At 38.2% G+C, this 13,633-nt stretch overlaps 1 protein-coding gene across 2 annotated transcripts in view; it reads left to right on the forward strand.

Annotated features, from left to right (window-relative positions):
- The first annotated feature begins 9,599 nt into the window (after positions 1–9,599).
- The window catches only part of BANK1 (B cell scaffold protein with ankyrin repeats 1), a 426,375-nt gene continuing 422,341 nt past the window's right edge, over positions 9,600–13,633 (forward strand). For both annotated transcript variants that reach the window (XM_043969578.1, XM_043969579.1), the window contains exon 1: positions 9,600–9,726. In XM_043969578.1, the coding sequence (XP_043825513.1) occupies positions 9,714–9,726 (13 nt within the window). In that variant the 5' untranslated portion in view covers positions 9,600–9,713. The remainder of the gene's footprint in view (positions 9,727–13,633) is intronic.

The following is a 13,633-nucleotide window of genomic DNA, read 5'->3' on the forward strand; positions in this document are numbered from 1 at the left end:
GACAAAGTACTCCAGTATCTTTGGCAAGAAAACCCCAAATGGGGTCACAAAGAGTCAGACGTGACTGAAGAATGACTGAACATCTGTACTTCTAGGAGGTTCATGTCTGATTTGTCATGTTTTGTAGATTAACTTTAATAGGAATCCAGTGACAATATACATTTTGGGACACTTGGTGGCTTTGGAAAATTCTTTTTTTCCCCCTTTTAGCTCTTGACCCAATGCAGAGCTCAGTTCGTAGAACTTGTCCTGCGTACAAGAATAAAGAGGTACACCCGTGGTTGTAACAAGTTATCTGGACTTCTCTTCCTGTTGCAATTTTTCTCTGACCACTTCCTGCTATTATCTCAACTTACACATGGCCACCTCACTCTCATTTAATTATATATAAAATAACTGCTTTGTAAATATTGGTATCTGGAAAACCAACGAACATCTCCTTCCTTACATACTTGCTAAGCTGTACCAACCACCCTGAGCAAATCCTATAACCCTTCTGGGCCACTGGGTCTCCTCTCCAAATGAGAGAACTGAACTTCATGACCTCTAAGTCCCTTCCAGATCTAAATCTATGACCTTATGACTACTATCACTTACTAGAAAATTCCAAAATTTTCAGGTGAAGATTTCTGTTACTCTAAAAATCTCTCCACCACTCATTCTATTCCATTTGCTACAAAAGTAGGCAGAATTTTCATGTTATTGAGCAAAGATTTAAGTCAAAGTCCCTGCTTTTTTTTTCTCTTTTTAAAATTGTGAATTTAATTATCAACAAATACTAACATTTCAATATGCAAAGAATATGGTTTTATTATGTCATTGAAATATGCACTGGGAACTTGTGTGCACAGGTGAACAATGACACTTTTGGACATCACTATACTACAGCTGGGGAAACCAGACTATGTATATGGCACATGGAAATAAAATATATAATTTTCCAAACTTTAGTTTCCTCAAGTATTGAACTAACATATAAGCTATTCAATTATATGTATTTATGTATCTATCTATCCACATTCTTATATACACATAAGTGCATAGCTATGCATACATATAAATGTACATTTGTAATATATATGCAATCACACATGTATATATATTATATATGTGTATATATATGTATATATTATATATGTGTGTGTATTTATGTATGTATACACACACACACACAATCTTAGGAATCTTTCACTTTTATTTTTCTGAGCTGTGATTTGAGTGGTATGGGTAATTTCAAGTTAAGAAGCTTTTTCTATCAATTCCAATTGGTGAGTACTTTGCCATTTATAGCTTTATAAATTTACTATTGGAACTAAAATATAACTAATTTGCCCAGTGATAATCTGTATCCCAATTCCCATTCTCCCAGTCAAGTTTCAGGAAGTAGTACATCTCCCCCCATAGTTCCAGGGATATCAATGAGAAGTCAGGGATGATTCTCTTATGCCATTAGATAAAGTCTTTACCAAGTGTATGTGACCCCAAAATTATCAGTTAAAATTTTGGTCAGCAAACATCAAGTATCTTTTAGAAAAGGGATATTTAACTGCTAGGTTTATATCACAAAGACATCCCCCAAAAGAGCAAAAGCTCTATTTGTACAAAAATATTTAAAGCAGCTCTTTTTGTGGTGGCTAAGAATTGGAAATCAAAGGAATGCCCATCAGTTGGGGAATTGATAAACTGTGGTATATGATTGCGATGGAATATTATTTTGCTATAAGAAATAACAAGTCATTTGATACAATGAGGACAATTGGGATAACCCCATCCTCACAAAAAGGGCATAAAAAAGTATGACACACTCTCCCACAACTAAACAAAGACCAGGGAAATGTTGAATCAAGCTCAGAAAACTTAGAGAACACATATTACAAAGGCGTAACTAACTCAGAGATCCCTGTTGCTGAAAGTCCTTTCCCTTTTTTGTGGTATGTTTATTAAGTTCCCCTAAAGCATAGTCTATTTTCCTCACCAGGCTTCTTATAGAGCCATCAAAATACTTCTGTTCTATCCTTATCTTTCAATGGAATCCCTGTGTCCAGCTGGTCCAGGTATGTCACTAGGACACAGATGGGAAGATGGTACCTGGTTCCAACATCCTACAGACTCTTTGAAACTCAAAAGGTCTTTTGAAAGTCAAAAGAGCAGGAAGGAGACTTAGGTCAAGTCCATTCCTTCCCCTGTCCTGACCCTGTTAGTTCCTTTTTAAGGGTTTTACTAGAACTGCAGACTCTCAAAAGACTCTAATTCCAATGCATCCTAAAGGTCATTCCATTACCAGGGACTTTTCAAAATCACTGTGACACCTATGACTGAGATTGATCGATTGGGTATTTTAATGATTACTTTAAGTGGGGTGAGGTTACTTGATTAAGGAAATAAAGCTATACCATTTTTTTTCCTTGTAAAATAAAAAAGATATTTATTAGGAGAGGAATAAATGGCAGAACACCTTGGTGACTGTCCTCAATCCATTCCATTCTTAAAAGTAAATCAAATCAACACCATTCTCTCATTCAAAGCCCTCTATAATCTAATGCAAAGCTTATTAAACTAAGGGTTGAGACCCAATATGGGATCCTGTAACTGGATGTTGGGGTTGTGAAAGATTTGGCAAGGTAAAAGGTTACATATACCTATTTTATATACCTCTATAATCAGGGTGGTATACAAATTTCTCAAATGAAAAGGTGTCACAAGTGGAAAAAGTTTAAGAAGCTCTGATCTATTCCCACTTTGGCTATCCTAAATTATATCTGGTTAATCTCCAATGTTGGTATTAAAAGAATGAAAGGAAGACTCTCTCTCTCTCTCTCTCTCTCTCTCTCTCTCTCTCTCTCTCTCTCTCTCTCTTTCTGTCTCTCTCATGTTTCTTTGTGTCTCTGCCTGTCAGTCTGTCTCTGACTGTATCTCTGTCTTTTATTCTACCTCTTTCTCCATGCTATTCCTCTCCACTCCATGTCCCCTTTTCTCTTCTTTTTTTTTGCCCTTGCCCTACTATACAAACAGAAAAAAAAGTTGGTGCTCATTAGTACCAACCACCACTGTCACAGCTACTGCCACTCACAAATAAATTTTCCAGTAACTTTTTGGCAATCTAAAGGTGTGATAATTAGTTTCAAAACTACACATTCAGGACCATGGTATAACAGCCTTCCAATATTTTCTGTACAACTAATTCACAAACTTTTATTACTGAAGAGATAAGGTAAGTATTTGAGGTGAGCATGGTGATTAGAATGTAGATTCCTGGTTCTGTAATGAGGAAAGCTATTCTAGATGTCTAACTCCCTGAAACTGTGGAGAGCTACACAAAAGTCAATACATCCTTGGTGACTTGTTCAATTCAGAGCTGGCAAGTTAGTAGTGTATAACTAATCTAAAGAAATACCCTTGTTAGTACCAGGTAGGACAGCTGACTGACTCTCCAGTTCATGAACATCCACCATAAAATGAAATAATGACTTTTCATTTTAAAGGCTATCTTTTAAAGGAATGAACACATTTTATGAGAGAGGGACTGAATCTAAAGTCAGAAAGGGAAACAGCATTCATAACAGTAGCAGAAACTAATAGCTTGCAAAGGGAACTGAGGCAACAATTCTAACAACTGTGACAAGAGAGGCAACAGCAGTGAAAGGTTTTAGCTCTCCATTAATTTGGAAGATATAAATGGCATGAGAGCTTTTATAATCTCCACAGAGTAAGGTAATAATATTGAGACACTCAATAGGCTATTAAAAAAAAATCACAAAAACTGAAGTCAATGGATCTAAGAGTCTGATTTTTTTTTTTTGTGAGGCAATTGGGGTTAAGTGACTTGCCCAGGGTCACACAGCTAGTAAGTGTTAAGTGTCTGAGGCAGGATTTGAACTCAGGTACTCCTGACTCCAAGCCGGTGCTCTATCCACTGCGCCACCTAGCTGCCCCCTAGTCTGATATTTTGAGAGCAGAGAAACCAACTGTGACTGGCTTTTGTATTTTTCATCCATTTTGTAACCAAGGTAAAATTGAAAACACAAGATTACACATGGCTGATGGCATTCTAACAAAGAGAAAAAGCCTTCTTAATGTAAAAGCTATGAAGGACTTCTTGCCTAAGAGCAAATGTCAACTCAGAGATAACTCACTATTTCAAATTAGGATAAGCAGGAGGAAAAAAAAATAGACAAAGTTATGCTTAAAACTCCAAAAGTCCAGGGCATAACTTATAAAAACCAGGGTAGGCACCAATAGCATGTATGTCATCTATCACTTCATCTTTGGGTCTCTATTTCTTTGAACAAATTTTCTCTCTTCCGGGTAGAGAATAGTTAATTCCTTTACCAAATATCCTTACAATTCTAACTAATTGCTGGATATATATTTTCTTAAGTGGAAAGATATGTGAGTTCAGCTTAGTGAGATTTTACTGTGGCCTTCATCCTCATCTTCTTTCCACACCCAACCCCTCCCCACTGGTGGAATCTTGGACTCTGCCCATGGACCTTGACTGAATAGTGTAATAGTGTGTGTTTAATATTATTTTTTTCAGTTCTATGATATTGAGATTGCATCAGCTATCTCAAAAAAGTAATATTGGAAATGTTTATAAAGTAGAAGACATTTTAAAATATTTTTTATGAGCTTTACATAATTTTATTATTTTCTAAACATTAGCTTTCAAATACTTATATCAATGTTACATCCTTCCACTGACAAAGGTATGATGGACTTAGGATGCATATTGAAGTATAGATAGATAGATACCTCTTCTTTCTGGAAGGTGGAAATCAGAAGAGCCTAGGATTTTTCCATCCCAGGATTTCTCTTCTCTTTCCCAACTCAGGCATCAAGCAATGTCCACCAATGAGGAAAGTGTCCCATTCAGTTGGCACTTTAATCAAGGGTTGCGTTTCTAACATGCCAAGTCCAATTGTGAGGTTTGGGCATTTGTGAAGAAGTCTAAGCAAAATGAAAAAAAGGGTTGTGTTGTGGCCCTATTGCTACTAAGCTCAGAAATTAAGGGAGCAGCTATTAACAAATCATCAGCACATCAGCTGCATATCAATTGTCTGTGATAATCATTAATTATAGCTTTAGTAAAAATTTGTGACTTCCAAAGAACTCCATTTCAAGGAAATTCTGAAAATGGGCTCCTGCTACTAAAAGAACTACTAATTCATAGGCATTACAAAAGCCAAGTACTTCATCTTTTTTAGAGAGGCTTTACCAATAACAATAAACTGAAACCACTTTATACACTGATGTTTTAGTTGCATATAACATATATTTGACCTAAGTATTGTGGGGACCAATTTTTAATTGGGAAGTGTTAGCTAACCAGCTCGCCGCAATATTGGGGCAAGGAAGGAGACCAGCAGCCTCCCTCAAAACAGAACAGGAGTTATTTTAACAAGAATGAACTTAAAAAAAAACACACACACACAAACAGGATCAGTGGGATCAAGGGAAAGGAAATAAACCGGGGAAAGGGAAATTATAATACCTGAAAAAATACCACCGCCCAGGAATCAGCTGAAAAAACGCAGCAGAACGCCTGTTGCTTTCCAGCTTCCACCTAGAATGCCCAATTCTCCTCCCCCAAACCTAGAAACACCCCACACAGCCCCAGCCAATGGGATGGCCGCTCTGACAGTCACATGACTGCCCTCACTAGGCTTCCAATCATTTTAATTTTGCCAGGCCCATGTAGGCTTAGGCAGTGGTGATGACGTGAGGTGCCAGAGGGCTACAACCTGTGGGTGGAGCACCGTGTGGTTTGTGGAGCCCCAGGCCAGTGAAGCATAAAAACCTCAAATAACAATTAATTCTTTACAGTATGCTTGCTCATGATTATTTTTTGCATTAACCCAAGATCAGACATTATTAACATTAGCAAACCCCACCCCCCCCAATACCTCAGGAATATATTTTGGATTTGGAGTCAGGAATACCTGAATTCAATTTCAGCCTTAGATACTTTTTAGCTGTGTAATCCTGGGCCTGCCTTAATGTCCTCATCTGTAAAATGGAAACAATAATAATAGTGCTACCTGATGGTATTGTGGTTGAGATCATTGGGCTAAGAAATATAAAAGTGCTTTACAAACTTTACAAACTTTAAAGTGCTATATAAGGTATGATAATATCTGTAATTGTCTCCTGGCCTCAGTTTGCTTATTTAGGTTGGATTTGAAATTCTTAGAACTCTCTCAACACTAGTGTTTTACAGAATATTTCAAATGGGTACAACTCTAAAGTTTTCACAGGAGTATTAGACTTGGATTTGAGATACCTGGTTTTAAGCCCCAACACTTGATAGTTAAGTGATGCAGGGAAAGCTACTTGGTCTTACATGGATAAGGGGATTTACATTTTTTACAGCTGTTTCCTCACACCAGCCTTCTTTTGAGGTAGGGCCACATGATCTTTGAGACACTAGAAGTAAGTCAAATATCTCCTAGTCCAATCCTCTCATTTTGCAGATGAAGTAACTGAGATTTAGAAAAGACAGAAGACTTGCCCAAGGCCACACAGGTATCAGAATTGGGATTTGAGCCCAAGTCCACAACCTCCACAGCCAGTGTGCTCTTTAAATTGTATCACATAATTTAGGAAATGAGATATTCATTTTTCACAATAACTAGTGCTGGTTGACCTTAATTTTGACATGGAACAAGTTGAGTAACATATTCTCCACATGAGAATTTAACATAAACTCTTTGGGGGAAGCACAGGAAATGTTTCATGTTTGACCTAGCTAGCAGGTGCTATCTAGTGTTTGGAAGCAGAATGACTAGTGGAGGGAGAGTTATTTCACCAAATCAGGAAGATTCAAGTTCTAACATCTCTGGCTGCTTCACCCTGCCACAATTCTCTTAAACTCACAGTGCCCTTGGCAACTCTCTAATATAGTCATTAAGACTTAAGACTCAGGTAAGGAGGCCAGGTTGTGTAATGGATAATGACTGGGACTTGGGGTGAGGAAGATCTGGGTTGGACTCCTGCTTTAGACATTTAGGAAATTTCTGAAAACTGTGCAAATTAGCTTCTGGGATTGTTGTGTCTTCCCTAAAATAGAGACTTCTAACTCAATCTAAATTGCATTCACAAAGGCATTCCTATACTCTTGACTAAACAGGTTAGGTTAAAGTTTTTGTTTGCTTGTTTGTTTTTAATACCAGCAACTAATATAGTGCCTTGCCATAGTACATATTTAGAAATGTTTGAGCTATTTTTTTCCTTTAAAAAGAAATTATTTCAATTAACAAGCACTTATTTTCTCCTTCATACCCAAACAGAAAAGAAAGAAAAAAAAACCATAGCCATTATAACCAGTAGTCATAGTCAAGCAAAAAAAAAAATCCAATATTGGCCATTTCCAAATATAGGCATCTCATTCTGCCTATTTACTCCATCACTTCTCTGCCAGGAGGTAGGTGCCATTGATCATCAGTTCTCTGGAATCATGGGTGTTCAGTGAATGGATTCCATTTCTTTTTTTAAAAACTTCTTTTTTATCTTAAAATTATTTAAATTTTTTCCAGTTACATGTAAAGATAATTTTCTTTTTTTTTTGTGGGGCAATGAGGGTTAAGTGACTTGCCCAGGGCCACACAGCTAGTCTCAAATGTGTGAGGCTGGCTTCGAACTCAGGTCCTCCTGAATCCAGGAGTGGTTCTTTATCCACTGCACCACCTAGTTGCCCCGTAAAGATAATTTTCAACATTTGTTTTTATAAGATTTTGAGTTAGAAAATTTTGTTCCTCCCAGGGCAGCTAGGTGGCACAGTGGATAGAGCACTGGCCCTGGAGTCAGGAATACCTGAGTTCAAATCTGGCCTCAGACACTTAACACTTACTAGCTGTGTGACCCTGGGCAAGTCACTTAACCCCAATTGCCTCACTAAAAAAAAAAAAAAAGAAAATTTTGTTCCTCCCTTCCTTCCCTCCCTCCTCCACAAGACAGAAAATAATATGATATAGGTTATATATGTACAATAACATTAAGCATATTTCTGCATTAGTCATGTTGTGAAAGAAGAATCAGAACAAAAGGATAAAACCTCAAAAAATTAAAAAAAATAAAATGAAACAAAATAGAAACAATATGATTCAATCTGCATTCAGATAACATGGTTCTTTTTTCTGGATTGGAGAGCATTTGCCATCAAGAGTCCTTTTGAATTGTTTTGGTTCACTGCTTTGCTGACAAGAGCTAGGTCTATCACAGTTGATCATTGCACAATGTTGCTGTCACTGTGTACAATGTTTTCCTCATTCTACTCACTTCATTCAGCTTCAGTCCACCTAAGTCTTTCCAGGTTAGATTGAATCCATTCCATAAATCCTTCAAAGTTCTTCGTCTTTAAAATGCTGTTGTTATAGCATAAATTGTTCTCTTGAACATGGGAATTTCCCTCTGCTTAAGTTCATACAAGTCTTTTCCCAGTTTCTCTGAAACCATGCCTTTCATCATTTCTTACAGAACAATAGTATTACATTACAGTCATATACCATAATTTGTTCAGTCATTCTGCCAAGAATGGACATCGTTTGAAGTTCCCAGTTCTTTGCCACAACACAAAGAGTATCCTTCAATATTTTTGTCCTCATTATTTTCAACATTTTCTTTGGTCGCTTTGAAGTTATAGACCTGGTAGTGATCTCACTGAGTCAAAGGGTATGTATATTTCAGTAACTGTGCATAAATCTCAAATTGCTTTCTAGAATAGTTGTTCCAGTTCACAGCTCCAACAGCTTGTTTTTGTTTTATATATATACATCAGTAAGAAAGGCAGACTACAATGGTGATAGAGCAACTGGCTTCAGAACCAGTAAGACCCCGTGGGAAGAATCTTGGCCAAATCACTTAACCTCTAAATGTTCTAGGAAATTCTCTATCACTTTGAATTGAATGGGAGGTTGTGGACCTGGACTGGTAGAGGAAATTTCCTCATCTGGGAAAACTTTAGACCAACGAAATCACAAGCCCAGTTCTTATCACCCCCAAATGCATACATTCAGTCATCCCTTGATAAAATGTAAGCTCTCTGAGAGCAGGGACTATTTCATGTTTTGTTTTGGTAGTATTTGTAGCCATAGCAAATTGATAGCATTGGAAGGGGCCCATTTCAACTCCCTCCTTTTTTACATAGTGAAACTGAGGCCCAAATGAGTGAAATTAATTGCCCAAGGTAACACAAGTAATAAATGGCTGGAGTCTGAATTTGAGCTCAGGTGCTGGAACTCCGAAATTCAGTTCTACTTCAACTCCACCAGGGTGGGACAGAAGACGAAGGAGCCATTAATGACGAGAGAAAGGCCACCCAAGTGCGGGAGAAGAGTAAGACAGAGAAAAAGAGAAACCTGTGGAAGGAAGAGAGAAGGGGGAAGGAGCTTTGAGTGGGAGGTGTAGGATGCCCGGTCAAGGTCAGGGGCAGTTTCACTTCTGCAAAGAAAGAGGCGCCGGGGATCTGAGAGGGGCCGGAGCGCTGGGCTGGGCTTCCGGAGGAGCCAGCGGCCAGCCGGGGGTGGGGTGGGGTGGGGAGGCCGGCGGAGCTGGGGGAGGAGCGCAGCGTAGCTGAGCGCACAGGAAAGCGCTCTCCAGGGCGGCTGCAAGTGGTCAGTTCCCACGGCTCCAGGGAGACAGCGCTGGTTCTCGCTCCCTAAACGCCATACTAGCGCATCTGCGCTGCGCTCTGCTCCAAGAGAACCCCCGGCAGCAGAATGGCGCCCTCAGGTGGGTTCGTGGGCTCTCCAGAGAGAGCAAGGAGTGGAAAGCTTGCCCCATGGGGGTTAGGGAGAGCTTGGGGCCAAGTGGCATCTGTTGGGAAACGGAAACTTTGGTATGAGCTCCTGACACTCGTCTGGAGCCTTCCAGCACAGCTCAGAGGGGCCGGGGCTGTCCTCCCACTTCCAGCCCTTGCTAGTGGAAAAGGGACGATTTGTAGTTAGAGGGTCTGGGTTCAAATTAAGAATATATTACCCAATAGCACACTGGTTCTTAACCTGGGCTTTTTGACATTAAAACAAAATCACTATACTTGGTTTCTTTGGTTATCCTATTTTGTTTTATATATTTAAAAATATTACTTTGAGAAGGGGTCCATAGAACGACAAAGGTTTAAAAAAAACCTCTTGCAATAGAGTAAGAGTACGCGCTTAATATTTTCTTTCTCATTCATTCATTCTACCTCTGACTTTCTGGATGACTTTGTGCTAGTCATGGAAGCTATCCTAGCCTCGTTTCCTCATCTTGACTTTGCTAGGAGACTCATTACAGCCTTGGCTCAAGAGGGCTTGGAAGTGGATCAAGAGGGTCAGGAGGTGATCTAACAGGAAATCTTATTGGGATACTAGCTTTGCTCCTCTCAGCACCAAGCACAGCGACCAGCAAGCACATAGTAGGTTCTTTATAAGTGCTAGTTGGTCCATTGATTGATTCTGATGGATATTCAGCAGATGGACAGTGTTATTCTGATCTCCAAGAAGTCTTCAACAATCGGAGAAGGATTTATGGAGAATCATGAAGTATCGGAGTCGATGTCAGACCTTTTCTTTACCCATAAATACCAAAATACATGATGTATTGGAGTTGCCCTTCTTCCCTATACCTCCCCCACCCCCCAACGGTATATTCATTTCACTTATTGGAGACAATTCGTGACTTTGATGATGGAGCGAGAGAAATCTATAAGTAAAATATGTTCCATCTTTCCAGATGTTTTGTAAAGAAGCAAAAAAATAAAACTTACTCTTGAAACAAGGGAAGAGGTAGGGTTTACAAGGGAAGAGGTAGTTCTCAGTGAACCATGAGTTTCTGAAAAATTTCTTCAAATTGGATAGATGTTTATGGGAGGAAGGGAACATGGATCTTCCTGAAAATAAGTTAAAAGTGAACTGAAATTCATCATGTGAATTAGATTTGTAAATTAGACTAGGAGGACATTTGTAACATGCATATAAATTGGTATAGAAACTGTTAAGAGTTGTGCCTTAACTCACAAATGGGTATTGTCCCCCTTGAGGTATGCCCAGGGCATCAGTTAAAAAGAAACCTTTTTCTCCAGAGACCTCCTGGCCCTACCCCACTGAGATATACCATGCTCTATAACGATTTTTGGGACCCCAAATAGTTCACAATTCCCACAAATTGCTTGACTGAGACAAATATGTTTTGGGATTAAGGTGCCTGAAGAAATATCCTGTTGTGAAAAGTAACTGTTTCTTTCTGAAGAAATTAGATTAACTTTCTAGGTCTTTGTCACTAGATTTTTCTAGCCATTTTAAGTTGAAAAGAATTGATTTTTGTTTTTAGCTTCCTTGGTTAATTTTTAAGAATACTCAAAAAATTGAGATGTAGCAGTAAGATTGTTCTTTACATTTCATAGGATCATAGAACCAGAGCTGGAAGAGATGTCAGAGGCCAGTATTCTAACCCCTTCAAGGAAAGATGGAAAATAAGCAATAATGTTAGTTCATATTTAGATGGTGCTTTAAGGTTTGCAAAGCACTTTATATTTGTTATGAAATATGATGATCCCTACAACTCTGTGAGGTAGGGGCTATGATTATCCCCATTTTATAGACTGAAAAATCTGGGCCAAGAGAGGGGAAGGCAGTGACTTGGCCAAATCACCAGTAAATGTCCTGGCTAGTAAGTGTCTTTAGGTAAGATTGGAACTCAGGAGTTCAGGGCCAGAAATTTGCCTGCAATATCACCTACTTTTCTTCAAGAAGGTATTATTGAAATGAAAAGTAAAAGAAAAATGGAATGCAAAAAAAATGTTTAAATGTAAGTTGTAATTATTTGAAACTTTCTATGACTGCTCTGCTGGTTCCAGAGCAAGGCAACCTGAAGAGTGACCATGCCTCTGAACCTTGCTTTAGAAACTCAGAAAAAAAGGAGTAGAATTTAACACAGGCAGTTAGGTAGTGTAGTGGATAGTGTATTACACCTGGAATCAGGAGGACTTAAGGTCAAATATAACCTCAGACACTTACTGGTTATATGACCCTGGGTAAGTCACTTCAAACTATTACCTTCAAGTTTTCTCATCTCAAAAATGAGCTGGAGAAGGGAAAGGCAAACACTCCAATATCTTTGCCAAGAAAACCCTAAAAGGAGGTCTCACAGAGTTAGACACAACCAAACAACAACATAATTTGGTCTGGGCAACTGCCTTGATGAAATTAGGCAGAGAAGTGTCAAATCTTCATTTTACTTAATGTCAAAGGAATGCTATGAAGCACCTGATTCCTTCAAAAAATCCTGAAGGGATTTAAGTGAAATTTTGTTTTCTGTTATTTACATCATCCATATTTTTTTTTCTTTCCCTTCCTCTCAATATGGTGATATGTTAGCTGCTTCAGTAACTTCCTTATTTGGTTGGTATTTTAGCCAAATACATCCTCATATAAGTTATATTCTGAATATTCATGTAGGCTGAATTACTCGAATCCTATATTCTCTTAGGAGACCATTTATTTAAATGAATTCATTACTTACATTCTTCTTCTGAGACTTTTGAGGGATTTTGACCTAGCTTCAAAAGTTCTGAATTATACTTAATTTGGGGGGGGGGGGTGGCAATGAGGATTAAGTGACTTGCCCAGGGTCACACAACTAGTAAGTGTCAAGTATCTGAGGCCAGATTTGAACTCAGGTCCTCCTGAATCCAGGGCCAGTGCTTTATCCACTGCACCACCTAGCTGCCCTGAATTATACTTAATTTTTAAAAATGATAACTGAGAATTATTTTGTCTCCTATCATCAATCTATCAACAATCCTTTCAACTTATAGAAAAGCAATCCTATAATATAATTACAAAATAATAAAAAACAGCCTTTCTTAGATAATTTTATTTTCCCTTTTTCTTCTTTTTATACCTTTATATAAAATTATTTTAGTAGCATTTTCTCAATTACATGTCAAGGTGATTTTTAGCATTTTTTTTTTTAGTGAGGCAATTGGGGTTAAGTGACTTGCCCAAGGTCACACAGCTAGTAAGTGTTAAGTGTCTGAGGTTGGATTTGAACTCAGGTATTCCTGACTCCAGGGCCAGTGCTCTATTCACTGTGCCACCTAGCTGCCCCCAGCATTTATTTTTACAATATTCTGAGTTCCAATTTTTTCTCTCTCCCTTCCTGCCCCTCTTCCTAAAATGATAGGCAATTTGAAATAGGTTTTATATTTTCTATTATGTAAAGCCTATTTCCATATTAGTCAGAGTTCTGAAAAAAAAAAGATCAAAAGGGAGGGGGAATGAAAAAGAATAAAATAAGTGAAAAAAGTATTTTTCAATCTGCATTCAGATTATGTCAGTTCTTTATCTGGATGTGGATAGCATTTTCCTTCGTGAGTCCTTTGTACCTTTCTTGGACCATTTTGTCTCTAAGAAGAACTGAATCATTCATAGTTGATCATCACACAATGTTGCTGATACTATGTACAGTGTTTTCTGGGTTCTGCTTATTTCATTGAGTCAATTCATAAGTCTTTCCAGGATTTTCTGAAATCTGCCTGTTCATCTTTTCATACTGCACAGTAACATTCCATTACATTCATATATGACAGATTATTGAGCCATTCCCCAATTGATTGCCAACCCCCAATTCTCCATATTTTGCTACCGTGAAAAGGACT

The sequence above is a fragment of the Dromiciops gliroides genome, chromosome 6, assembly GCF_019393635.1.
Source record: "Dromiciops gliroides isolate mDroGli1 chromosome 6, mDroGli1.pri, whole genome shotgun sequence".
Classification (NCBI taxonomy): Eukaryota; Metazoa; Chordata; class Mammalia; order Microbiotheria; family Microbiotheriidae; genus Dromiciops; species Dromiciops gliroides.